The 27,944-nt window shown below is 46.8% G+C and overlaps 1 protein-coding gene across 10 annotated transcripts in view; it reads left to right on the top strand.

The window, feature by feature from the left end:
- The window catches only part of TTC7B (tetratricopeptide repeat domain 7B), a 255,882-nt gene that overhangs the window by 125,886 nt on the left and 102,052 nt on the right, over positions 1 to 27,944 (top strand). For all 10 annotated transcript variants that reach the window (XM_058740002.1, XM_058740004.1, XM_058740003.1 and 7 more), the window contains 5 exons: positions 1,269 to 1,406; positions 20,582 to 20,665; positions 21,715 to 21,819; positions 23,742 to 23,859; positions 25,976 to 26,033. In XM_058740002.1, coding sequence (XP_058595985.1) covers positions 1,269 to 1,406; positions 20,582 to 20,665; positions 21,715 to 21,819; positions 23,742 to 23,859; positions 25,976 to 26,033 — 503 coding nt within the window. The remainder of the gene's footprint in view (positions 1 to 1,268; positions 1,407 to 20,581; positions 20,666 to 21,714; positions 21,820 to 23,741; positions 23,860 to 25,975; positions 26,034 to 27,944) is intronic.

Below are 27,944 nucleotides of genomic sequence, written 5' to 3'. Positions count from 1 at the left end.
AAAAGCAGGCTTGTATCCATAAGAGATGACTCACTTTGTAGGAAGTGGCCTGTCTTATGTATTCTTATTTGTCTTTGACATTTAAGAGCAAGTTTTCGAGTCAGTAAGTACTGATGAGTGGCTAAAAGTGAGTGCCTCGGACTCACACACAGAGAAAGCATTTTGTCTCGTTTGTGACAGAGAAGGTGTGCGCACGGCCATTCCAAATGTCAGGCAGGGAGATGATCATCAGCCGGCCTGGACAAGCGACCCTGGTATCTCAGGCACCCCTTCGCAGGAAAAACCAACGGGCCCCTTGTGTCCTCCTAGAGGTGGATAGATCTGGAGACTTCTGTTAACTAGCAGGGGGAACAAAGACAGGCAAAATCTAACTTAGTTGATTCCGGCTCCCTATTAGGGAGAAAAAGAAAATGGTTAGAGTAGGTAGTGTCCCTGATACATGGGATATGTGTGGAGAATCTGTAGAGAAATTAAATTTCGGAAGTAACGAAAACAAGTTGTCATAAAGAGCATTTGATTTCCAGATAGATGAGATTAATAAGTTTGAATGTGCCTGCTGTCTTTCTGTGCCAAGCAGCAGCGATGGAAAATAGGCAAGGTGATCTCTTGAGTCCTCGGTAATATCTTTTAAGACAAAAATCTGTTTGCTTCTTGGTTTCTCTGATACAGCTGTTTTGTGCTTCCCTAAACAAGATTGCATTAGTCTTTGTAGTCTGTTCCAGGGAAGGTGCCATATAGGGATTTGAATGTTGCTTTAGTGACACAGGAAAAGGACCACATGTCTCCGCAGGAGTGACACAACGTAATGGCACCCTTTGATGATGGGAACATGGGACTGGGGATTTCCCCCCTGCTCTTTAATGTAGAGCAGAAGAAGGACCTATAGGCAAGGCACAGCAGGGCTGCCCCAGAGCACTGGCTGTGTCCGCAGAGCCTGGCTGTGAGCCCGAGCCCAGGAGAGACCACCCTGCCCCCCATCAGCCCCCAAAGCTTCCCTCAAATGCCTGCTGACAGGTACCGAGCGTCCTCTAGAACCATACCTCCGGGCCTTCGTGTTTGGATAACACCCTGTACCATGTGTTGTAGTGCTCTGGGGAATTTGAATAAACAGCCCAAGGTGACAAGCCCTGTACTCGTTCCTTCCCCTGTCTCCAGGCCCTCGGCAAGCTGTGAGGAGCAGGAGGGCCTAGATTGCTTCTCTGCCCCGAACACTGGCGGTGTGCAGGGACTGGCTCACCATCTGCTTCTCTTTTCTGCGTTGTTTTCAGGCCAACCGGGACGCTGTGCTGAGCCGGATACCCGAGCACAAGAGTGACCGCCTCATCAGCTTGCAGAGCGCATCTGTGGTCTACGATTTGCTGACCATTGCCCTTGGGAGGAGAGGCCAGTACGAGATGCTGTCGGAGGTATAGCGCTTGAGTCTGGTACTTTCCGGTGGGGAGTGGTGCCAGCAGAATAAGCCCGGGGAAGGGCTGTGAGACCTGGTCCTGACCCCTCTGCCACTGGCAGCCACGTGACCTTGGGCCCATCACTTAACTCTGTGGAGTGGAAATTGGGCTAAATGATTAGCTTGTAGAATCCACTGGTGGTGACTTCCTACCTTGGTCTATAAACCCACTGGCTATGAATTTGCGTGTGAGGGAAGGCAAGCATTTCTCAAGCAGTTTCTCTTTGAGGGTAATTTCTACCGTAACCCCAAACCTCCCATCCGTGATACTAATGTCCTTATGAAGGTTTTACCTTATTTAAAGCATCGACGCATAACTCCTGGGGCAAAATGGCACCGCCGTATGTGGTCAGTGAGCTGGCATAGACATTCATGTCGGTAAACACAGTCTTCGTTCAGAGATTTTGGCTCGATCAGAAGACACTCTAGTTGATTACAGATCTTGGGCGAGGTACTGTCATTTTGTTCCTTCAGCTTCTAAAAAATATTTGGGATGGAAGCTTGACTATTTTACAATTTCAGAAGAAGCTAGTCAATCTTGGGCTGCGGTCATGCATTATTGAGCTGCTGCCCAGAATACCAAATTCCACCATGGTAAGGGCTAAATAAGTAACACGATCACTTTGTCCTTTCTTTAGTGGAGTAAGAAGAAAGAAAGAAAAGAAAGAAAACAACTCATTTTGTTAAAATGGACTTTTCCATGTTATTTATCTTTTTCTTTCTAAATTTATACACATTGCAACAGCCTCTGGGCACGAGGACAGGGAATGAAATACAGTAACAGATTGGCTGAAATCAGATAAGCACCCGGCTCACCCTCTCGCCGGTGCTTCGCCACATTAGGCAGGAGCCTTGGAGAACAGATGAGCCTGCGCGGCCCGGGTCTTTTTTTAGGCTTCGGTTTGGTGACTATACAGGGCAATGGTTACTCAGTCTTCAAAAAAAGCCCCTCACAGGCCGGGGCTCAGTGTGTCCAGATGTTCCTGTCGCACACGGTATGCCCCTGGGGACGCTGCCCAGATTCTTTGCCACCGTGGGTGCTTTGATTTCCCCGGCCCCTCTCCTCCTGGCCGGCTGAGTTCCCATCTGCTGTGTCCACCATGGAGCCTGTCCGTGGGGACAGGGCCACCCAGCTCTCCGTTGAGTTCTTTTAAGGTGAACGTTTTTCCTCTAGACAAACCGCTAAAGCATCTCTCTGGGTCCGAGCGTGATTGCGGTTTGTGTGTCTGCTTTCGTCCCATCATGTGGCCACGTGGCCTTGCCTCAGCTTGAAATGCGCCAGCGTCAGAATCAGGTGTGAGGAACTGGAGGTGGCTGGCTGGCCCCTGCCCACGGACTTCTCGACATGCCATGAATGACTCTAGGGGGACGGCTGTCACCTTAGCAGCGTTCCTCTGCAAGCCTGGCATGTGCCTCCTCCCAGCACAGAATACTGGGACCTTGTTTGCACTCCGATGACTTTCATCTTGGTATCACATGTGGCTTCCATCTTGTGGTGATGACCTGACGCCCGAGTCACCGGGCGGTCTGGTTGCCGGAGCTTTTGCAATTCAGAATTTCACTGCCCTGGTCACATTTAAAATGATGGGGACAGCGTCAGAGGTTGCCTCGTCGGTGAGGGAGCACAAGGGTAGGAGAAAGGGAAATTTACCACCGTTACATTCCTTGGAGGCCTTTGGATTTTATCCCATGGCTGTGTTTTATCTATTAAAAATATAAATCAGGGGCACCTGGGTGGCTTAGTGGGTTCACTGTCCCACCTTTGATTTTGGCTCAGGTCATGAGCTCACAGTTCGTGAGATGGAGTCCTGCGCCAGTCTCGTGCTGAGCGTGGAGCCTGCTTGGGATTTTCTCTCTCTCTCTCTCTCTCTCTCTCTCTCTCTCTCTCTCTCTCCCCCTCCTCCCCCCTCCCCCCCCCCCCGCTTGCATGTGTTTGTGCACTCTCTCTCAAATAAATGAAAATAAAAACTTAAAAAATATATATAGAAGTCAAGTGATAAGATATGTAAAATGGAGGACATTCATTTCTTTAACACAGGTATATGCATTCCCCTGTTCTGAGCCAGGGACTGTGATAAAGGCCGGGACACAGCCTTGCACGAGGCATGGTCCCTGCCCGTGAGTGGCTCCCAGTCTTGGGGGAGGCAGCCAAGCAGCAGGCAGTTGCCATCTGGTGTGGCTGATGCTGGGGAGGGCTCCCCGCAGGGTCCGCTTCCAGTAGCAAAGCATTTGAATATGTGGCTTCAACCTTTCTTGCTGTTTCTACTTGATTTTGCAGTTGGAGCTTCCCGCAGCAAATATTTGATGACCATGTTGTCTCATATCTTTTAGCTAGAACAGGAGGTGTCATAGGAGAAAGGTGAAAGCTCCCAGTATCTGGAGACGGTGGCACCTCGGTGCTCAGTTACGGAAGGTCCACGCTTGGCTGAGCAGGGACCCTCTCTCCTCCAGCCCCAGGCCACATCTTCCGTGGAGTGTCCTGCTTCCTTCATTTGCTGAGACTTTCTTTCTTTTTTCTTTTTTTTTCTTCTCATTTGCCCTTCCATTTTATTGGGGCTTTAGGTTAAAAGCTAATTGGACTGTCTTTTCATTGAGATAAATTCATGTAACATAAACTTAAACCATTTTAAAAGTGCACGATTCAGTGGCATTCCGTGCATTCCCCGTGCTGTGCAGGCATCACCTCTATCAAGTCCCAAAACATTTTCAGCACCCTAAAAGGAAACCTCATCCCCAGGAAGCAACTGTCCCCCTCTCCCCTCCCCCCAGTCCCCGCCAACTACTAACCTGCTTCCTGACTCTATGGATTTACCTATTTTGGGTATTTCCTATAAACAAAATCATCTAGTAAGTGACCTTTTGAGTCTGGCTTCTCTCACTCAACATAATGTTTTCACGGTCACCCACACTGTAGCCTGTCAGTATGTCGTTCTTTTTTATGGTCGAATAACAGTCCATCATGTAGATTATACCACAACCTGTTCATCCGTTCATCTGTTGATGGGCATTTGACTGTGGTGAGCCGTGCTGCTGTGGGGGCAGCTGGATTTTCAACTTCTGTACTACTTCTTTGGGCCCCATGAGAGTTAGGGATTGTCGTTGCTGTCATTCATCGCGGTAGAATAGTATGTCTGTCTTCACCTCCTGCATTGTCCCCGAGGTGATCTAAGTCACAGGTGTGGCATGCCACCCTTCCGATCAGAAACACGTGATGGCTTGTCCCATTCCTCCCTCTTTTTCCTTTCTTTTTCTTTTGTTTTGTTTCCCTTTTCCTCCCATGATGAAATTGACTTCATCGGTGATCATTTTTGCAGTATGCAGCACCTTGCAGACTCCTTGAAAATCAAACTGTACAGACAAATATGGAAAAGGAAATAAAAGGCACTTAAAGCCCCGCCCTCCTGAGACAGCTGACTACCCATTGACATCATAGAGACCATCTTTTCATGTATCTCTTTGTGAATAAATGCATGTATATTTACATAAGTTTCAAGGAATGGGATAGTATCGTATGTGTTTACTATAGATATTCCCACTCATTTTTCTCCCCTCCATTGGCTCCCCACCCCATCTTTGTTTTCTCAACCCCCAAACCCAGGGCAGCAACCAAGTGTGGCCCAGGCCCAGGCCCTCGTGTCAGAGAGCTTGGGTTTGGGTCCTGGGTCTGCCAGTTACCAATTGTGTGATCCTGGCAAGTCATTGACCTCATATGCCTCGGTTTTTCCTTCTGCAAAATGGGGCTAATAATCACACCTCTCTCAGGTAATTGTGAGGCTTATTTGCCAAACCACATAAGGTACTCAGAACAGAGCCCAGCACTGGAGCTTATTACACGGCCACTGTGTGCTTCTGTGCTGTCCCCACCACCGTATGCTCAGGGGTTTCCAGGCACAGGGGAAGCAACAAAGTGTACAGAGAAAGGCCTTTTGGCTTCCAGAAACTTCCAGAAACTAATTAGGGAAATTAAATAGAAAGACACAAAAGGACACTGATTAGAGAAGACTGGTTAGCCCAAGGCATGCTAACCACAGGTGGACAGACTGGGTAGGCTGCTGCAGTGTTTGTAGGTGGGGGGCCAGTGCGAGAGGAGGAACGCTGGTTCCTGAATTGGCTCTTCAGGGACTGCTAGGAATTAAAGTCTCAGAGCAGAGAGACACCTTCATCCTCAGGACTGTGGGGGTGTGAGGGCGTGAGGCCTGAGGATGTGGGAGACAAGGGCTCGCTCTCACGGAGGAGCGGGAGGAGAGGACACCAGACGGGCACAGGGCTGGGTTGGGAACCCCTGACATCTTGGGACAGACTGCTTGCGCCCTTCGCTGATGGGATCCGGCCGTGCCCCGCCGCGGCTGGTCTGTGAGCAGGTCCTGCTTGCCGTAGCAACACTGCACAGACCTTCCTTTATGCCAGCTGGGACCTTGCGTGAGCAGAAGCCAACAACCGTCCTTCTACCGCTGACCTGGGCCCCTCGGCACCCCTGCACCGAGGGAGTCCCTCTGCCACAGCACCTGGTGCGCCTTTCCCTTCCCTCCCCGCATCACTGACACCTTTGGGTGTTGTGCAGCTCTGTGCGGACCCAGCTTTTTAGGAACGGTGCCTTCGCGGGGAGCAGAGCCACCTTGACCAGAAAACCGTGTTTGTCTCTGTCTCTCTCTTCAGTTGTGTTCCTTCAAGATGGAAGGCTCCCCTCCCGTCTCGAGATCGGCCGCCTCTGTGTGTGTGCCCACGGAATGCCTTGCTCTCTTTCAGGGCAGCGCACAGCCAGATAACCGGGCGGGAGCCTTGTGTAAAGGCAGTACAAACCAGAGGTTTCCCACATCCTCGTTGTGACAGGCTTAAATATAAGCACGGTGTTTACCGTATCTCCGGCGCCATGAGTTTTCGTGTTTTTAGAAGACTAATTGTGAGCCCCGCTGAAAGGTTTGTGTAGGAAGGAACACTTCTTTCTTCCCCTTCAATTTAAACAGCAGCACTAGTTGGCATGACAACCCGTGCTATTAAAAGTAAAGCAACAAGCCCCGCTTCCTCTGTTTTTTTCAGAATGAACCCAAACTGCGAAGTAGGTTTGTTTCTTGAATTTGACTATTAATGGCTCCATCTTGACAGAATGTTAGGGGGTCCTTTTGGGAAGGGTGTACGTGTCCCCTCTACATAGAGACAGCAGCTTTAAAGACAGAAGTGGTATTTTTGTCTTTCCTTTTGAACTCCCAATTCGTTTCTGGTAAATCTCAACAACATTATAGTTCTGTGGGTAGAACTGTCTGGCTAGTGCTTGTACCAAAGGGACATTTACACATTCCTAACCCAAACACTCATTTAATCAGGGAGCATGTGAAAGACACTTGAATGTCTAAGTCTGTGGAACAGGCCTACCATTTGTCAGTTTATATTAGAGTTTGGTGTTTCGTGCAGCCCCACTTGGGCTACAGAAGCCCAGCCTTGACCTAGGTGCCCAGCTCGCTAGGAGGCATCAGTGTGGCCTGACCACTAGAGGCGTGGCCTTCTGAGAGATCAAGGCAGAATGTTTAGTGCATGGTAGGTGTTCAGTAGAAACTTGCTGAATAAACTCAAAGCCAATGGACATTCTCATCCTGCTCCCTTTTCTTTGATTTTCAAGATAAACTTTCCCTGGATATGCAGTGAGTATATCTTCCCAGGTGAGTCCAAAGAGTAAAGGTCATTTAGCTGGGAAATAGGTAACAGAGGAAGAGCCGGGCCCAGCATGGGCCAGAGCACCTACAGATCCCCACTCTGGTCCAGCTCTGGGGGTCACCCAGCAGGGATCGGCTATGTCACGTTTGTGTGACAGGCCTGCCCCAAAGAATCTCACCTCCTGACGTGGCCCCTGGCACCTCCATGTCCACCATTATGGAAACGTTTTTGAATTAAGTATCATTGCTCTGTTTTTATGGCCCTCAGTAAATTTTAATGTGCCATTTTAACCTTTTTAAGGTATACAATTCAGTGATTTAATTGCATTCATGATATTGTACAGCCTTCATGACTATTTCCAAATCGTCCATCACTCCAAACAGAAAGTCTTTACCCATTGAACAATAACTCCCTATTTCCTCCTCCCCAACCCCATAACCTGCTAACCTCCGATCTACTTTCTGTCTCTATGAGTTTGCATCATGTGAAGGGAACCATGCCGTCCTTGTTTTTTATGTCTGGCTTATTTTACCTCGCCTAATGTTTTCAAGATTCCACTCTGTTGTGTAACACATCTGATCGCATGTATCAGACTTCATTCCTTTTTTTGTCTGGAGAATATTCCTTTGTATGTATACGCCGCATTTTATTTATCCATTCATCTATCAGTGGACGTGTTCAGTGTTTCCACCTTTTGACTGCTGTGAATAATGCTGCAGGGAACATTGGCAAACACATATTGGAGTTCCTGGTTTCAGTTCTGTAAAGTCATATATACAAGAGTGGAATTGCTGGCTCATACGGTAATTGTTTAACTTTTTGAAGAACTACCAAACTATTTGCCACAGCAGCTGCACCATTTGACATTCTCAGTGGCAAGGCACAAGGGTTCCCAGTTCTCCACATTCTCACCAACACTTGTTATTTTTGCTTTGTTTTGTCTTCTCGTAGCCATCTTAGTAGTTGTGAAATGGTATTTCATTGTGGGTTTGATTTGCATTTCCCAAATGACTAATGCTGTTGAATATCTTTTCATGTGTTTTTTGGGCCATTTGTGTGTCTTGTCTGGAGAAATATCTATTCAAGACCTTTGTCCATTTAAAAAAAAGTTTTTTTAATGTTTTTATTTATTTTTGAGATAGAGAGAAAGAGACACAGTGTGAGCGGGGGAGGGGCAGAGAGAGAGGGAGACAGAATCCGAAGCAGGCTCCAGGCTTTGTGCTGTCAGCACAGGGCTTGAACTCACGAGCCATGAGATCATGACCTGAGCCGAAGTCAGACACCTAACCAACTGAGCCACCTAGGTGCCCCTGACCTTTGCCCATTTTAAACTTGGGTTTTTGTCTTTTTGTTGTAGAGTTATGGGAATTCTTTCTTTATTGTGCATAATAAACCCTTAACAGATAATGATTTGCAAATATTTTCTCCCATTCTGTAGGCTGTCTCTCCATTTTCTTGATAATGTCCTTTGATGCACAAAAGCTTTTCATGCTGATGACGTCTACTGTGTCCATTTTTTTCTTTTGCTGTTCATGCATTGGGTGTCATAGCTAAGAATCCATTGCCAAATCCAAGGTCATGATTTACTCCTATGTTTCCTGTAAGGATTTTATGGTCTTTGCTCTTACTTTTAGAATGTTGATCCATTTTGAGTTAACTTTTGTATACAGGTAGGGATCCAACTTCATTCTTTGCATGTGGAAACCCAGTTGTCCTAAAAACATTTGTTGAGAGACTGTTCTTTCCCTCATTGAATGGACTGGGCACCCTGGTGGAAAACCAGCTGGCCATAGATGTGTGGGTTTCTTTCTGGGATCTCAGTTCTGTTCCATTGGTCTATATGTTTATTCTTATGTCCGTACCACACTGGTTTGATTACTGTAGCTTTGCAAGCTTGGAAATCAAGAAGTTTGAGTCCTCCAGCTTTGCTCTTTTTCAAGATTGTTTTGCCTATTCAGGGCCCCGTGCAAGTCCACATGAATTTGAAGATTGGCTTTTCCATTTCTGCAAAAAAGACTTGTTAGAGTTTTCATAGAGATTGTGTTGACTCTGTAGGTCATTTGGAAAGTGTTGCCCTCCTGACAATATCTCATGTTTTGATATCAGATCTTAGTTTGAATCTCAATTCTGCTACTTTATGTGCTGATTATGAACGTAGGCAGATTCCTTTACCTCTCTACACCAGTCCCCTTACGAGGAAAATACAGGTAATGATAGGACCTACCTCTGAGGGTTATTGTAAGGATTGATGGGATAGTATATGCAAAGTGCGTGTTGCTGTTCTTATTGGTGGTGGTGATCATGTGCTTTCTCAAGTAAAATCCCCTCTGTAATTACCCTGGCAGATAATGCTTGAGTTTTGGTAGGGTCTTTCATTGTACAGTGGAAAAACTCAGCCTTGGAGTCCAAGCATATCTGAGTTCAAATCCTGGCACTACACTTTCCTAGCTTGTGATTTTGGAAAGAGTTAGCCATTCTTTTTTTTTTTTTTTTTTTTTTTTTTTAAACGTTTATTTATTTTTGAGACAGAGAGAGAGACAGAGCATGAACGGGGGCGGGGCAGAGAGAGAGGGAGACACAGAATGGGAAGCAGGCTCCAGGCTCCGAGCCATCAGCCCAGAGCCCGACACGGGGCTCGAACTCACGGATCGCGAGATGGTGACCTGAGCTGAAGTCGGACGCTTAACCGACTGAGCCACCCAGGCACCCCAAGAGTTAGCCATTCTGGACTCCCACCTCAAAGACCGTCATAAAACTTGGTGAGACAATAGGTATAAAATAGCACAGCTTTTGATATGTGATATGTACCATTCCATTTCTCTCTGGTTAGTAGAAAGGATGGATCTGAAGTTTGTCTCCTATAACTTCCATCTATTCTGTCTCTTTGGAACAATAGAGCAAGTTGGGTTCTGCCTCAGTGACAGGCAGCTGTTATGCCGTCTTTCCTCCAGCCTAAAGTGCCCCGTGCCTTTAGTTTGGGGGTTGGCAAACATTTCTATAAAGAGCCAGACACTAAACATTTTAGGCTTTGAGGACCAAGAGGCAAAATCAAGGATATTATGTAGGTATGACGAGAAAGGAAACAAATTTCCACAGAATTTTTATTGATTACATTCCAACTGTAACAATGAATACAACTTTCTGTGATACAGGTCCACTAATGAGAAGAATGGGATTATTTTGGAGGATGACATTTCACTTAATTTGGGTTCAAAGTTAGTATTTCTGCTCATCAAATTGATGGCAAATGTTCGTCTATAAAGGACTCCTAGCTTTTGGACTCTATGCCAACAGGCAGCAGGTGTGGTTTGGCTCACAGGCCATACTACGGTAGCCCTTCCTAACGTGATGCCAGCTCCAGGTTCTTGGCACTTTACTGTACTCTTCCCAAGTGCTTCCTTGTTTGGGTGGCCTCCTAAAAGCATATCTGGAAGAGTGGGTCGCCGCTTGACCCAGGTTTATTCCTTCCTTCAAGCATTCGCTGAGCATCTGTTTCGTGTGTGACACTCCCCTGGTCTGCTGTTACCTTGACTCCTCACTTCCCTCCCCCAGCCCTTGCATGGGTGAAGCGGCAGCCGTGGTCAAAGGGCAAATACCCGGCACCCCCATCCAGGGCAGGTGGACTGAAAACAGATGAAGACCCAAGGTTAGAAGCAGTTGAGGAGGAGGTAGATGAACAGGATGCCCGTTTCTTGAATTTAGCGATTCATTTTGCAAGAATAACAGCTACATGAGCGCAGCGGCAGATGGAATCGTTTTTGATTCGGACCCTGGAAACCCTTTACTCGCAAGGCAAACTTGATCAAGTCACTTCATAGAGTTGAGCAGAGAGCGTGCCAGAGGATGGTGTCCAGCGTTCAAAGTCTACAATAAAGTCGGTAACCTTTGGAAACCAGCCTGCTCTCTATTCCTCCCACCATGGCCAGAAGCAGTGGTACCCTTTGGTTTAAGCACTTGTCTGAACAATAAAGGTTTGAGACTCCTCAGCTTGGAGCGGTATTGGTGTTTGAAAGCAAAAAGATAAATGGGATGGGGGCACAGATGTGGGGTTCACTCTGTTTTATTTCTCATTTCTGAGGGGAAAACTTGAGTGAGACTTGACGGACCTCATCTATTTCCTCACAACCTGGGTGGGGGAACTTTTATTGGTAGCTGAGAGTCCCAGAAGCATGACTTTTAGAAGCTTCTCCTGGACTCAGACTCTCGTAGAGTAGATCTCTCAAGTAGATCTGTAATTTGTACTCTTATTTTTAGTTAATATAGAAACAGGGGCTCGGAACTGAGTGTCAAAGCTCTAATTTCAGATCTGCCCCTATGTGACCCTGGGCAGGCCCTGTTTTCTCTCTGGGTCTTAGTTGCCACATCTGTAAAGTAAGAATAGGGCTGGGCAGTCTCCAGGGTCCCAACATGCTCTCTGATGATGTCGTTCTGTGGGTCTAAGATATTGGTCCAAAATGTGTAAATTGCTTAGATAGTTTCTCATTGTTAAAAGTAAAGAGGTGAAATATTATCCATACGCCACGTTAAAGTTAAAACAAAAAACTACAATTTTATACAGCTGCAAAGGATTACATTTATCAACGAACTCATTAAGTATATATGATGTAGAAAAGAAAATTCTCCTAAACCACTGGAGGATCTGTGTTACAAGAACTTTTAGTTAGGATATGGCCAACGTGTTCACGACGGTGAATAATGAAGACAGCTCGGTGTGTTATTTGTTCTATTTTAATACTGATGGATTTGAGACATAAGCTCCAGGGTAAAGCTGAGGGGTATCTGATTATTTTATTCCTGTCCCCTCCCCCATGGGTTTTGGCTGCTGGATCTCACTCCTGAATTCCAAAAATAGGCTTTGGCTTTTCCTTGCTCGTGGCATTGTCCTGCTGTCACTGCCACGCACCCAGTTCATGTAGTTGGGCTTTGGGTACTAGGAAGGTAATCGCTACATCCCTTGCCTGGGCCAGAAGAGCTTCTCATTCCTGGAGCCCCCTCAGGACTGGCTGGTTTATGTAGAGCCAAAATAGACTGGAAAGGGCGAGCCCTTGCTCCCAAAGGGAAGTGACATTTTCGCAAGTGGCATTTTGACTACCGCTCAAATGATTAGGATGCCGTTTAGAGTCTAATTATTGCTCTACAAAATATTCGCGGTATTAAATGAACATGACCTGGGGTGTAGCGAGCTGGCAGAGGTGTGATTACAGTGAATGGACCTGCCTTTCCTGGTAGACGTAATGCTACTCCCAAACCCCCCTTCTTTTCTTGCAAGGGAGGCGATCTGGAGATGTCACCTGCCGCCTGGGGTGTGTGGCCCAGGCATCATCTGCCCCACGTCCCTCTGCCCCAGCCACGCTGCCACCTCTCGACCCAACACCACACGTGGGAAAGGGCTGGCATCTGGCTGGCATCTCTCCCCTTCCCCTCTTCCTTCGCCATCTACCGGCACCCCCGCGCCATCTACAGGGCCCTCGGCCTCCCCCTCGTGCCCCCTTCAGATCAGACCCGAGCCCCTCAGCGTCAGCTACTTTTCCTCATTTCATCAAAGCACCATCAACAGCAACGCGTTTATAGCGTTGGCTCTGTGGTGGCCACTCTTTCAAGTATTTGTCCACTTAACCCCATGACAACCCATGGCTGGTGAGTAGGGAGTTTGGATGAAGCCTGGGCAGCTGGCCCCAGGGCTGGCCTTCAGCACGTGACTGCTCTCTCTCTCTTGGCCTCACGGGCTCCTCTCCCCTTCCGGCCGCCGGCCCCCGCCGGGCCTGGGGATTGAAGCGGCCTCTCACGTGCCCCTGGCACACAAACACCCACGTCTTAGACTGGAACTGTTATTGAAATATGAATGTTCTTATTTTGTCTGACTTTATTTTACAGCATGTATGGATTGCCATCTCCCTCGGTCCATTAAAACTGGGAAATGTTTACTTCGCCCTATACAGATATGATTAGGGGGTGTTTAAAAAGGGTAGTCAGGTAGAACCGGGGTGAGCAAACACCTCACCTAAGGAGCGGAAGCCGTGGATAGCAAATGCCTCCAGAGATGACTCAAGTGCCTTTTTATTCAGATGCATCCTTTGGGAGAGGGCTTCCGTTCGTTGTCGAGGTATGTTGACTTGAGCTGCTTCGGGGCTATATAATCCCCGTGTTTAGGGGACCACGGGGAGGACATGCTATATACCCAAGAGGTATGCTTGGCCTCAAGCTTTCACAAGCATCTGGAGCTGTCTAGGCACTTTCTCAGAGACAGCGTGCCGTCACCGTATATAAGATGCCAAGAGCCTCGGGAGGACAAGAGCCCTCAGCTGTGATGCCGGAGCTCAAACCCCTCAGAATTGGGGGCGAAGGGCTACTTTGTCGCTGTTGGCTTGTATTTCCTAATTTTGTGACACACCTGGACTAACTTTAGGAAACCGGTTTCATTATGGGAGGGAGGTCCAAAGCGGGAGGGGCCCATGAAGGATGCCACAGTGGAGGGGACATGCCTGAAGGACACGAACTGAGCACCTTTGCTTGACTGTAGTGCTGGTGGATATCATGGGGTCTGGGAGGTTTCTTGAAAATTCCACAAGCCGGAAAGGCCTCAGTGCTTTGAAGCCTCGGGGATCCCAAAGAGGCCACGGGAGCGAGGGCCCCATTAGCAGTAAAGAATATTGCTGAATCTGCAGAACAGTTCAGGTGAGCATGTGGCATTTTGGGGGGCCTTTTATTTTCGCTATCCTTTGCTTTATGCGGCAAGAGTGGGACTGATAAGTGTGGCTGGCCTGTCTGTAATTAAAGTCGCAGAGGCAGGGGAGCGTTGTGGTTGAGGGCTCTGACTCTGGAACCAGACATTCCGGATTCAGGTCCTGCCTCTTCCAGCGGCTCACTGCGACCTGGCACGTCTGTGCTCCAGGGAGGACCGTCATAGTGCCAGCTTGTCCTTGGAGGGTTGTGAGGACGAGCGATGAGGCAGTTCTTGTAAAGCAATGAGACTAGCTCCCGGCTACAGAGTCAGTATCCTATAGTAAGGCTCGTCGTTGTAGTCCATTCAGGCTGCTGTAACAAACTTCCACAGACTGGGTGGCTTCTAAACGGTAAGCAGTTATTTTTTACCGTTCTGGAGGCTGGAAGTCCAAGGTCGGAGCCCTAACAGAGTTGATGTCTGGCGAGGGCCGACACTTCTGGGTTGCAGGCTTCTTGCTGTGTCCTCACACGGTGGAGGGGGCAAAGGATCTCTTCTCTCTTATGAGAGTATCATTCCCATTCCTGAGGGTTCCACCTTCACGACCTAATCACGTCCCAGAGGCCTCACAAACATTCGGTCCGTACCACTTGTTAAGGAAATAGGTAATGAACATATGTTCTAGTCTGATTCTATAAAGTGTGCTAGTTTCAAGGATCTCAGATTGAATCCTTTTCTAAGATGAGAAAGCATGTTGTAAAGTAATTATTTCTGATATATTATAAATTTGAACTTCAATATTCAGATTTTCATTAAGTTTAGATAAAGTGATGGGAATTATACAGTTTTGCTTCTTAATATAAGAATGTTAAATTTTTAGGGGCGCCTGGGTGGCTCAGTCAGTTAAGCCTCAGACTTCAGCTCAGGTCATGATCTCATGGTTTGTGAGTTCGAGCCCTGCGTCGGGCTCTGTGCCGACAGCTCAGAGCTTGGAGCCTGCTTCGGATTCTGGGTCTCCCTCTCTGTCCCTGCTCACTCGTGCTCTCTCTCTCTCTCTCCAAAAAAAAATAAACATAAAAAAAAAATTAAAAAAAAATTTTTTTTAAATAAAAAATGTTAAATTTTTATCAAGAACTAATAGCTAACTTTTATTTAGCACTTACTAGCCAGTATCTGAGCTACTGTTCTTATTGCTTACGTGTATTAACTAATTTAATCTTCCTGATAACTCTCTACATTAATTACTATTATATTTCCCATTTTACCACGAGGAGTCTGGATAGAGAGGGGTTAATTGGCTTGCCCGAATCCACACGCTCCATCTGTGGTGGTGCCTGGCTTTACTTCCAGCTACTGTCCAGGTTGTGAATTCCCTATTCTGGAAGGTCCCCGGGCAGAACTAGTACAACTACTTGTTGGGGGCTAGGAGGCAGGGCTTGCTTGTAAGAGCCTGAAGCATTTGATTGGTTGTACCTTTAGGGCTTCGATTGTAGGTAGCAGAAGCTGACGAGTTCACTCCGGCAGAAAAGGCAGTCGTCCCTGTGTGCTGCTCACAGGATCCACAGAAGGCTGAAGAATGGGTCTGAGCAGAAATTAAGAAGACAAGGTCCCTGGCTCAGTTTGGGAGGACACCGTTCCTTCCTTCCAGGGCCTCCACCAACCTTTCTTCTGCTGTGGCCCCCAGGCCCTCCCCTCCCTGCTCCAGATGCAAAGCTCCGGCAGGAGCATCTGATTGGCTGAGTTTGGGCCACGTGACCCACTCCTATCGCTTCTGTCCTTCATTCATCCTTAGGCCTTACTACAGGGAGACAGAGAGGCTGCTTTCCTCCAATGTCGGGTATCCCCAACTCTTGAAACAAAAAAATCAGAAGTGTTTTGAGGTGATGGGAAGCCAAAACGACAGAGATCTCTCCTTTGGAGACTTCAACTGGACGTTTCTCAAGTTCCCTCGTAGCCCCAAGATTCTCCAGGTCTACTTTTTAGGAGGGCTGGTATTTTCCTGGTGCCATGGCTGGTAGCACATGGAATGGAGCTCTGTACCAATTGGGCCTCCAGTAAGTGTTTTTCACTGAGTATAATGAGTATGTTAGCCTTTGGCACAAAAGAAAATAAGGATGCACACTTATTTATAGCATCCAGCTTTTTGATTCAGAACAGGCTGTTTCAGCTGCTGAGCTCCTTTTGTTTATCGGGAAAACAGTTGATATTTATCATTCCTCTTAGCAAAAGGAGGAAGAAAAGCGTTCAAACATTTAAATGTTTCTGTGTACATATTTAAGTACTTAGTGGTCATATTGCAGTGAACTGGTTCCGTAGAGCTGTTAGGACAAACCTCATTTTTGATTGTCATCTGCGACCTTCTCCACGCGCCGGATCCTTTGCCTAATTCCTGCAGTGTGATCATGTTTTCCGTTTCCTCCTCCTCCGCCGTCCCTCATCCCCCAACTCAGTTTCCAAGCACTGTTGGCTTTTCACTGCTTGGTGTTCTCTCTTTAAGAGCCGTCCTCCCCCACCTCTTCCCAGCTCCTACCACCCCACACCTGGATGAGGTCTCCCTTCACGCATCTTGCCTACTTGATGTTTTCAGCAGGCTGCTTTAGTTTTTGTTCCCACAGTGCTTCTTAAAGGCACAGTGAGGGCTTTTTAGGGCCCTTCTTAAGGGTTTCCTGTTCTTATCAGTATAGCAGAGCCGCTAAGGGGGCTCTGGGGTCAGGTTCGGATCCCAGCTCTGCCATTTAGTGTCTGTGTTAGTGAGAGGTGCAGCCAGATGTAATCAAAAAAACCAGCTCACAGTGACTTAGCCAAATATGAGTCAGTTTCTCCCCCCACAACAACAGCAACACGTCTGGAAAGAGGCTGCAGTCACAGCCACAGCATGTCACAGCCTCAGGGGCCCAGTGCTTTCTCTTTCTGCTCAGCCATTCTAGAGAGTGGCTCTTGTCCTCATGCTTCAGCGTTCCTGGCTGCGTCCCAGGTGGGAGGGAGGGCCAGAGCTGAGGGCGGAGCATGCAGTAGCCCAGAAAGCCCTCCTCTTAGAGAGCCATGCCGGAAGCCTCACCCAGCAGCCTCTGCCGACATCACATGATCCAGAGTGAAGTCACATGTCCAACCCCCCAGATTTTGGCTAAGCAGTTTGCCAGTGTGATCGCAATGAGGAACCAAATATTCATCTTACTTGGGATCTGCAGATCCCCATCCTATCCCATCACCAGGTGTGCAGTAGGTGCTTCTTAACTGCTTATCGCTTTACCTTTTTTTAAAATTTTTTTTTCAACGTTTTTTTATTTATTTTTGGGACAGAGAGAGACAGAGCATGAACGGGGGAGGGGCAGAGAGAGAGGGAGACACAGAATCGGAAACAGGCTCCAGGCTCCGAGCCATCAGCCCAGAGCCTGATGCGGGGCTCGAACTCACGGACCGCGAGATCGTGACCTGGCTGAAGTTGGACGCTTAACCGACTGCGCCACCCAGGCGCCCCCCGCTTTACCTTTTAATATATTTTTATTGGGGTAGGTTTTCACAGTGAACCAGCTAGCATAATATTTGCTGTGACCTTCTCTGTAAATACTACCTAAAATTCTGGAATTCTTTTCTCTCCTCTCCCACCTCCTCACTTCGCTTTTATTATTTCCTGCCATTCGTTCATCACCCTCTCTGTGGCTCCTTTGTTCCTCCCTCAGCCCCTAGCCCCCTACCCATCCCTGAATGTCTGCCTGTTAGTCCTGAGACTTCCGTAGTTGCTCTCCTCTGCCCCAGGCTGGCCACAGAGCATCACTAGAGAGAATTGGCAGCAGGTGCTGCAGGTGCCACTGCACACACACCAGCCTCTAAGGTGACACTGGTGTCTGTCTGTCTCAGGGTGAAGTTGATGTTTAAAGCTTTTCTGTCTTTTTTAAAAAACTCCCAGCCCTATTCTGTTTCCCTGCTCCTACACCCACCTTAGCCCATCTTTACAGAGGAAACAGTGGCTGGGAAGGACAGCTGCTGGTAAGGGTCTCTCCTCTTTATCTTTTTTTTTTTTTTTTTTTTAACGTTTTATTTATTTTTGAGACAGAGAGAGACACAGCATGAACGGGGGAGGGGCAGAGAGAGAGGGAGACACAGAATGGGAAGCAGGCTCCAGGCTCTGAGCCATCAGCCCAGAGCCCGACGCGGGGCTCGAACTCACGGACCGTGAGATCGTGACCTGAGCCGAAGTCGGACGCCCAACCGACTGAGCCACCCAGGCGCCCCAGGTCTCTCCTCTTTATCTTAAAGAGCCTGTGTCCTTAAGAGAATGCCTTCCACCAGGGGCCCGTCTATTCCAGGGACCTGGCTCTCTCTGGTCCTGGGGGACCTAATTTATCTCCTCGGTTTCTTCTCTGACTTTCTTCCGCTTGTTCGTCTCAAGTTGTCTCCATGGAAAGATAGGTGCATAGATAAGTCACTGTTCTTCCATTTGCAGACTCCCCTCCTTCTTTTCTCTGCTCATTAGGCCCCCGCAGCCTGGCATCCTCCTGCACCGCATCCCAGAACCGTGCTTTCCGGAGCTCGGCCACCTGCTGCCGGGTCCGGGGCCCCTGGGCCTCCCGCACTCTGACCGTCTCCTCGTCCCCGTCCTGAGACTTGTCTGTGTCTCCTTTCCTGGTCCCGAAGTAGAGATGCTTCCCACAGTCCTGCCCCAGCTGCCCTCTCTCCGAGCACTCCTTTGATGTTCTTCAAAACCTCTTCTGATGGCTTCAACTGTTTTCTCAAATGTACTTTTCCCCCAGTTATTTTTACTGTGGTAAAATACATGTCTTACCTTCTTAACCATTTTAAAGTCGTGCAGTGCAGTGGCATTAAATACATTCACAATGTTGTACAGCCATCAGCACCATCTATCTCCAGAAATCTCTTCATCTTGTAAAACTGGAACTGTCCCCATGAAATGCTACCTCCCCCATCCCCCTCCCCGAGCCCCTGGCACCCACCATCCTGCTCTCTGTCTTTGTGATCTTGACTCTTCTGAGTACCTCATACAAGTGGGATCATATGGTATTTATGTTTTTGTGACTGGCTTATTTCACATGCAACAGAATTTCCTTCCTTTTTAATCTGAGGCTGGATAATATTCCATTGTATGCTTATATCTCACACATTTTGTTTATCTTTTCATCCATTGATGGACACTTGGGTCCCTTCCATGCTTTAGCTATTGTGAATAATGCGGCTGTGAACATCAGTGTGCAGATACCTGTTTGGGTCCCTGCTTTTAATTCTTTGGGGTCTGTCTTTATGCCAGTACCATACTGTTTTGATAGCTGTAGCTTTGTAATAAGCTTTGGAATGAGGAAGTGTGAGTCCTCCAACTCAGTTCTTTTTTATCATTGTTTTGGCTATTCTGAGTCCCTAGAGATTCCATGAATTTTAGGATAAGTTTTTTTTTTATTTCTGCCAAAAAAAAAAATGCCATTGGGATTTTTATAGGGATTGTGTCAAATCCTCAGATCACTTTGAATAGTTCTAACATCTTAATAATAGTAAATTTTCTAATCCATAAACATGGGATGTGTTTCCATTTATTTATGTCTTTAATTTCTTTCAGCTCAAATGTATGTCTTTTTTTAGATTTTTCTCTTGAGGCCCCAGATTGTCTCTAATTATCATCAGTAACCACATGACACCTCAGACTCACCATGTCCCTTACCAAGCTCATTAATAAAACACATTTCTTCCCCAAATTCTCTCTTTATTCTAAAAATTTTCTTTCTCTCTCTCATAAACACACACACACACACACACACACACACACACACACACACACACGCATATGTGTGTGTTTACACAAGGGTCTTCTCTGTCATGGGTTTGCTCCCAAGTATACAAGCCAGAGACTTTGGAGGCCTCCTTCAGCCTCTACACCTCACCAGTCATCCCTCCCCCCTCCTTGGCTGCCCTGTCTTTGCTGAAGTCTCTAGACCATTCTATCCACCTTATTCCTGGTCTATCTTCATGCTGGTCACACATCCCTCTCCCCACCCCCCAAATGATCCTTCTAAAGCTCTGATGTGATCATATCACTCTGTGCATAGTGAAGCCTATTGTAGATTACCCACCTAGGTGGGTCCTGAGGTGACAAAGTCAGGATTTCTGCCCTTGATGGTTTTTCACAGTGGAATGTGGCTGGGCTGGGGCGGAAAAGTTGAAGACAGTGGTATTAACATACAGTTATGAACTTGAGGAGCACCACCAAGCCTGGGGTGGAGGAGGGAGATGGAACATCTTTGAAAAGGAGCTGCCATGTCAGACTCTCAGTGACATGGGCCCAGCCTATGCCAGCCTCGCAGCCTCATTCCGCCCATTCCTGCCTGTGTGCCCTGGGCTGCCTTTATTACTGGACCATTTGCTATCATCGAGTCAAAGCATTCCCTCTCACCTCCACATCTCTGCTTATACCCCCCTCTTCCAGATCAGAGCTGCATTTTTTTTCTTCCTCATTAATCAAGGCCCAGCTCAAGTAGCATTTTTCCAGGATGCCATTTCTCAATTCTGTGATTACTTGCCCATTGTTGGGGCACATATCAGTCTGGGCCTTGTGTTTGAGTTGTTTATGTACGTGCCTTTTTCTTTGTACTGGATGAAAAACTACTTAGTCAACTGTGGATGGTCCTGGCTTCTGGCACAGTGACTCATACCCTGTGGGAGCTCCTCAGGAGGGGTCTGGTGGAGGATTAAGTCTGACGCATTCGAGGGAAGCAGATTTTGTAGGACTTACCTTAATACGTGTAGACACAAACTCACACATATCCCGTTGTGACACTGGCAGTTCTCAGATGTCTGCATTTATTCTTCTTTCCAACCAGTGCTTGGAAAGAGCCATGAAGTTTGCCTTTGAGGAGTTCCAGCTGTGGTACCAGTTTGCTCTGTCCCTCATGGCCGCCGGAAAAGTGAGTTGCCCTTTGATGCGTATTCCTCTGTCTCAGTGCTTCATGTCTTGGAATTCCAGGGGGTGATATCACACCTTGCAGATGTCTGCACCGACTATCTGAAACTCTCCTGTGGTCATTTATAACTAAGTCATCACATGTAATGATTTGGGAGCCAAACACGGACATGCCACTGAGAAGAGAAATTCTGAAATATTTGCCCTTTTTTGGCCACTGTAACTTTGTCGTGTGAAGGCGGGACTTAAGCTAAGGCTGGTTCTCCCAGCGACCCTTTCACTCATTTGGAAGTATAAACATATTCCTGGAGGGGGAAATCATTCCGTTGTCTTTAGCAAGGCATTATATCAGGCAGCGTAGGATCCTGGTTGAAAGCTTGGGCTGTGGAGCCTTGCTGCTGGAGTCGAGGCCTGGAGCTGCCCTCACAGCTATCACTGAGGGCAGGCCACTTAGTATCTCCATTTCCTCCTCGGCAAAGTGGAGACCTAACGGAGCCTCCCTCACAGAACCGTTATCAGGTAAATGAGGTAAAACCCCTAAGATGCGTAGAATAGCACCCCCCCCCCTCCCCGGCTCGCACAGGTACACACACAATAAAGGTAGTAGCCGCCATTCTCGTTAATTTGGGCCATTTAGCGAAGCTGCCATCTAGTGCCTTGTTAAGTCTGAGATATGAGATTATTTGGGCCAAGTGGAGACAGAAATTGAGTATGGCGTACTTTAAATTGTACCGTTTATTCTTCATGATAACTGAAGCCTTCTCTGCCTTTATTTATTTATTTTTTCTTATTTTTGCAACGGCGACACAAGTAAGGAAGAAAATTAGGGCGATTCCAGGGAAGCATTTCTACTTGTCCTAACCACAGTTTACTCCCATCACTCGAGAGCCCCAAGCTCCGGTTGTCACCATCCTCAGGCCCCTGCTCTGTTGGGTTCAAAGTTGAGAAGCCTCGTGAAGAGGCCACCCTTACCGAAACCCCTCAGGGAAGGCTTTTGTATTTGGTCCTGTCAAAAAAGTTTGAGTTTTACAGAAATAATTTCCTTTTGCCAAGTCTGCTCGTGCCGTGAAGGTGCTGAAAGAGTGTATCCGTCTGAAGCCCGACGACGCCACCATCCCGCTCCTCGCCGCGAAGCTGTGCGTGGGCTCCCTTCACTGGGTGAGTAGGGCTGGGGCCCCGCGCGCTCAGGCAGTGACCTCTTTCACTTCAAAACACTGAGAGAGAATAGTGGCAATTCATCAGCTACCCAAAAACAAGGCCGCCCAAAGCCCCAAACCCCAGAACCCCTCCGGCCTCAACGCACCGCGCCAGGACTGAGGAGAATCACGTTCCCGGGATACTCCAGGGTTTTCTTTTTCACAGGAATGTGCTTCAGTTGATGAAAGAGGCAGAAGTGATAAAAGAGAATGGGAACTCGTACTCACACAAACCTTGCTGTACGCAAAGAAGGGATGCGGGACCGGAAAGGTGTATGTCACTGAGTGATTCACTCTTAGCAGAGCGGAGGTTTTCTATAGAAGAGAAGAGTCATTCTCTCCTGCAGCTCACGTGTAAACCAATGCTGTTCGTTCCTCCTCCTTCACGTAGGCTTTCCTCTCGCTCAGATTTGAATTTGGGAATAGTCCCATCTGTAACAGTTCTAGTACCTCAAAAAAAAAAAAATACCGTTTGAGTAGAAAGTAGAAAAGCCAGACTAACCGCTGAGGTGGTGGTATGGATCGTTACCACAGACGATCCAGTTTTAATTTCTTTTCTTTAACTTCATGTCAAGATTAATTAGAAGAAGAATTTGCTCCAGAGACCGAGGTGCCTTGCTAAGGATTTTTACTGTTACGGTCCTCGCTGCTTGTTTTTGTTTTGTTTTGTTTTTTTGTTTTTTTTCCCCATTTATTCTCACACAGCAGGACGAAAGTAAGCCCTGGGAAGAAAGTGTTCTACTTCTGCTAAATTGTACTTGGGGAAGTGTGGAAGGAAAAAGACATTTTGGAAGGGCAGGTTCTCACCTGAGGCTCACAGCTCTGAAGGCGTCGTGTGGTTCATGCACTTTCGGACAGTTCGGTGCCACAGGAGAGGGAACCACACAGGCAGGCTCCAGCAGTGGGCGGAGGAGCTGGACAGACCCTTCCGTTCTGAAAATGCCACTTTCCGGCGATGACTGTCGCGCCCCTTCCAGCCATGGCATTGTTCGTGACTGTAGATCTCTCCCTAAGGCCAAAAATAAACTGGACTCTCTTTTTTTGTGTGTAAAGATGAGCAGAACAAATCTTTTCTGTATATATATATTTTTTTTTACATTTTTATTATTAAAATTTCCAAACACCCCACAAGTCAAGAGTGTAATGAACTCCCGGGTACTATCACCCAGCCTCCGTGGCCCCAACATTTGCCATATTTTGAAGAAACAAATCTTATTATTTTGGCTTCTAATAAATTGTGCAAAAGGTCTTACTGGGGGTGCCGTTTCCGGGTGCTTGGAAAGAGCCATGAAATTTGTGGTCCTTTCACATTTTCTCATTGGAATCTGCTGATGTGAGGTCCATGTGCTCTGCATTGTAAAATAAATAGATGGGGGGTTCTGAAATTTTTAACAGCTGTGGGAAAGAGAATCCAAGCCCAAATGTGTTCTTTTTGTCATTAAAAAAAAAAGGAAGGACCAGACACCAAATGTTTTAAGAACATATATATATAATATATATATGTTACATCTATAATTATTATAGATATTATTTATTTACAATCCGATTTCTGAATCCCTAGCACAGCCCAATTACAGATCGAATTAGTAAAAACTAAAGATGAAAAAGATAGAACCCCATCAAGAATGAAAATGACCTTGGAAAAGAAGTGAAAAAAAAAAGCATTAAGGCAAACTCGAAAGAAAGAAAGGCAAGGTGGGAGCCCTGAGGTCTGTCAGACAGGCTCAAATAAAGAGAACAGAATCACCAGAGTGGAATCGGAAGACCTGGGAGTTATTTTCACAGTGACTCATCAGAAATCTGGTTTTGCCAGCAGACGCTTATGGGAACTCATGTTAGAAATTCTGCAGGTTGTTGTCGTTTTCAACTTGTCTGGTTTTTCAGTTGGAAGAGGCCGAGAAGTTTGCCAAAACCGTCGTTGATGCAGGAGAGAAAACGTCAGAGTTCAAGGCCAAAGGCTACTTAGCTCTGGGGCTCACGTACAGTCTGCAGGCCACTGATGGTGAGAGAAGTCCCGCCCCAAGGGATCTGGGCTCCTCAGGGCTGGGCTCCCTACGTCTGCACTGCAGGGTTGCCACAGCCCTCACAGAGGACTGTCGCAGGAGTATGCATCTAAGTTGGGTCACTCGGGTGTGCCGTCCCGTGGGGACCTGCTGCTGCTGTCCTTTTCGCTCCCACTGGTTGGAGAATCGGAGCGTGGGGGCGAAGGCCCTGTGCGCCAGGTGCACTGACTGGTGGTGCACGGGGTGCCCAGCTGGCAGGTGCAGGGTCTTGAGAGGTGGTTCACCCAGCCCAGCCTGCACCTGCGTCTGCCCTGGCACTTGGCTGGGCTGTTCCCATGTGAAGGGATGTTGTGTCTTAGGCACAGGAATGTGGAAGAGTTTAGGGCCAGCCTCCTCCAGGAAGCTTACCTTGACTGCTCAGGATGCCCCCTCCCTAGTAGCACATTTTAGTTCACAGATATGTGCACGTGCTGTGCAACAGCTTATCAAATACCCATGCGGGGGGACATGCTTATTGGATGTACGTAGAATTTGGGGGTCCCAGCTATTTTTTAAAAATCTTAATTATGTTTTGTACACCTGATGAAGCTTTCAATGGTACGTTTGCAGGAAATATAAACTGATAAATTACTTTCCTGAACTCTTATTATGTCTTTAACATTTTGTTGTTAAATATAACACGAATAAAAAAAATTTTCCAAAGCAAATGCATCACTAACGAATGAGGATACAGGAGATATCCTTGTAATCACCACCCTATTCAGGAGATAGAACCTTACCAGCCGCCCGGGGAACATCTCCTGTCCCCCCCCCCCCCCCCACCAAACCCCCCGCCGCTCCTGATCACAGTCCCCGTGAAGAAAAAACACCATCCTGACTTGTATAGTATTCACTTTCTTTTTCTTTCTTTATAGTTTTGCTATAGTTTACTTTACAAATTACCCCAAATCCTCTTCTCCTAAAAAATCAAAGACCTTAGAGAAATTTCACATTATCAATCGATTTTCAATAATGGGCTTGGATTTTGTTTTTGTTTTTTGTTTGTTTGGTTTTTTTTTTGCTAATCTTTTTTGCATACATGATATACTGGCAACACCCAGCACATTGTTTTAACTATGGGCGACTTTCAGTGAAGTTTAAGTTTAATGCCGTATATTTATCCAGATAGAGTCTTAGTCTGGACCCCAGCCCTGATTAGCCCTGTAATTTTGGGAGAGGTGCTTGACCTGTTGAGCCTTATCTTGCATTCATGGTTTAGTAGGATCGCCTGAGATGCTCTCTAGCTTAGTCACTGTTGTTCTAAGTTAGCTATGGCCCTTGGGACAGCTGTCCACCATTCTCAGTATCATAGCTGGAGGGGATCGGCCATGCTGGTTTGTTCGATAGGGCCTCCTCAGTTCCAACCCTAAGCAGGTTCCTCCAGGACTTTTTCTCATGTCTTAGTAAAAAGTACCTTTATAGTTCCCATGACAGACCTTAAGGAAGCCATTTCTCATATGCTCTATACAGGGGACGTGTGGGCTCACAGCAAGATGGCCTCACACTTTTCAGCTGATTTTCTAGTATCATTTGTGGGTTTGCCTGGTCTATCCCTTATGTTCATATCAGGGTATTAAAGGTCCTGGCCATTGTCCAGTGTGACTTAAACCGGCCTTGTATGGCATCAAGCTAGCTCCCTTGGCCCAGTATCATAGTTGTCAGTGCCAGAAGGAACCGAAGTCCGTCTGATCAACACCGTTGGTGCTTGAATCTCTCTGGACCATCCAGTAGAGGCAGTCTTCCCCCCCTGGAAGCCACATGCCCGCGCTCGAGAAAGCAGACGCGCTCCTCTCTGGAACTCCCAGCTGATCTTTTGACAACAGCCCCCTATGCCTGGGGCATCAAGGTGACCAGCCAACTCATACTGTCCCCTCGGCATGGCTCCACAGTTGTGCCCACAGAGTGCAACCGTCTGGGGGCGGTCTGGGCTTCATTTCCCGGTGCCCGGACGGGGCTGGGCACACAGTCCTGTGTTGCTTTTAACCCAGTTGCATGTACAGTTTTTATGATGAGCTTTGTGTTTGTCAGAAACTCCCCGATCTTCCATGCCACTGACTAATGGAACCCTTTTCTTAGCTTCTTTGCGAGGGATGCAGGAGGTCCTACAGAGAAAGGCGCTTCTTGCATTTCAGAGGTGAGTGGGAGTTCATCTTTTCACTCGGCTGTGCATAATGACACCAAAGTATGAAAAGTATAAAAAGAAGAGATATTTATAAAGATTATGTAAACAGTATTTTCCCCCTGGGAGTCTTTTCATCTCGAGCACCGAACACACAGTATCAAAACTTGCTGCCCCACTTGTTGCTACGTAAATCTGCATTGTTAATCTGTTTATCCACTTGGGCATGTTATTCATTCCTAATTAAATGATTTCAGCTCTAAGAAGATGGACACTTTGTATGTCTGGGGAGATGCTTCCTTTTATTAAAGACAATTGTCATCATCTAGAAAAGGGATCATTTCTAGCCTTTTTTGTTTGTTTGTTTGTTTGTTTGTTTACACGTCATGCTGAAGATGTTTATAAGAAATGAAAAGGCCAGATTTTAGGACAGTTTCTGAGATGCTGTGATAAGACAGGCCAGCAAGTCTCAGGACCCCGCACTGCCACTGAGCTCCATAAGCCTTGTGATTGTCTCCATCAATTATGCTCTTCATGAAATTAGGAGGGCGCCTTTATAATTAGAGAATGCTCGAGTGACCTCTCGCATTCCTCCTTGAACTTGATCCTCATGCCAGTAAGACAGACAAACAAGTGATGTGTCTACTGCAGGTAAGGGACTAAGGTGTGCAGGAGGGAAAAGAGTTGCCAGAGTCAGGGTAGAATCAAGGTCGCCTGACTCCCACTCAGCTTTCCTCGTATCTACGATACTTTGCCGCCCTAATTTTATTCCTTACCACAGGTATAATAAATCACCCAAACGAATCATTGCCTGCAGGGGTAGCCCCGTGATGTCAAATCTTGAATCGGTATTGATCCTGTCACCTTAAATGTATCTGAGTTACACTGATTTCTTGGAATTGTGTTAGAAACTTCGTTACTTTTCTGAAAATTTTATGAGGACCTCTCAATACCAAATAACCTCTGTTCAATTTCTTTTCTTAGTAACTGGGGTTGCCTACAGATTTGTCACTGCGCACGTGTCCCTTTTTTCATGAAATCATTATCACCCGGCTTCAGTTACTATGGAACTCTTTTGTCTCATTTCTTTTCGTTTCCTAGCAGGCATACTGATAGCTTCTTCCCTTTTGCCAGTCCCAGACTGGTTAATGACGCAAAGTACCACTTGACATCTGCAGACAGACCTCCTATCTCCATGCTAAGCTTTTGTTAACGTTCTTCAGCATGGAGTGTGGAAAGCATTTCCATTTCAAATGATTTGGAGTTTCACGTCCTGCAGTCCTAGTTTGTAAAGCCCACACATGGATGCCTATGAAAAGTGGCCATCACATCTGTTTCATTTTTCTTAAATCGGCACATCTTCCCGACTGTCTAAAAACAGCCATGGCGGTGGTCTGCCTTGAGCTGCCAGAATTCGTAACTTCATGTTATATAACAGCTATTCCATTGGCCTGAAATCCCTTTTTGTTCCTTTTTTGCTTGGGTTTTAATTCATGGAGATTTTTAAAAATATTAGTTCATATGGGAATAAAGAGTAATAAAATCCTGCTAACCTACACGATCATATTGGGGAAGGCTAACCTAAATTAGTATTTGTGTGAAATAAAGAATATTTTTCAAAGGAATAAAATTATTTTGTTTCAAGTACGTTCATTAGCTAGAGCTATTCCAGTGCACTGGAGACTTAACAAAAATCTATAAGGGAATGATGTGAGGTAAATAAGAATGATTTGTATTACTTCTTAAATGTAAGTGGGTATTTAAAAACCACTTGGCTGAGAAGTACTTATTTACTGTGTATTGTAAATCTTCTGCCCACAATTCTGTTTATACCGTTGTTTGACAATTTTTTTGTTTAGAGAAAACAGTATAATTCAAAAAGGATGATGTTGGGGCTCCTGGCCGGCTCAGTCAGTGGAGCGTGCA

The sequence above is a fragment of the Neofelis nebulosa genome, chromosome 7, assembly GCF_028018385.1.
Source record: "Neofelis nebulosa isolate mNeoNeb1 chromosome 7, mNeoNeb1.pri, whole genome shotgun sequence".
NCBI lineage: Eukaryota > Metazoa > Chordata > Mammalia > Carnivora > Felidae > Neofelis > Neofelis nebulosa.
Note: the sequence above shows the minus strand (reverse complement) of the source record. Positions and strands in the feature narration are given on the sequence as shown.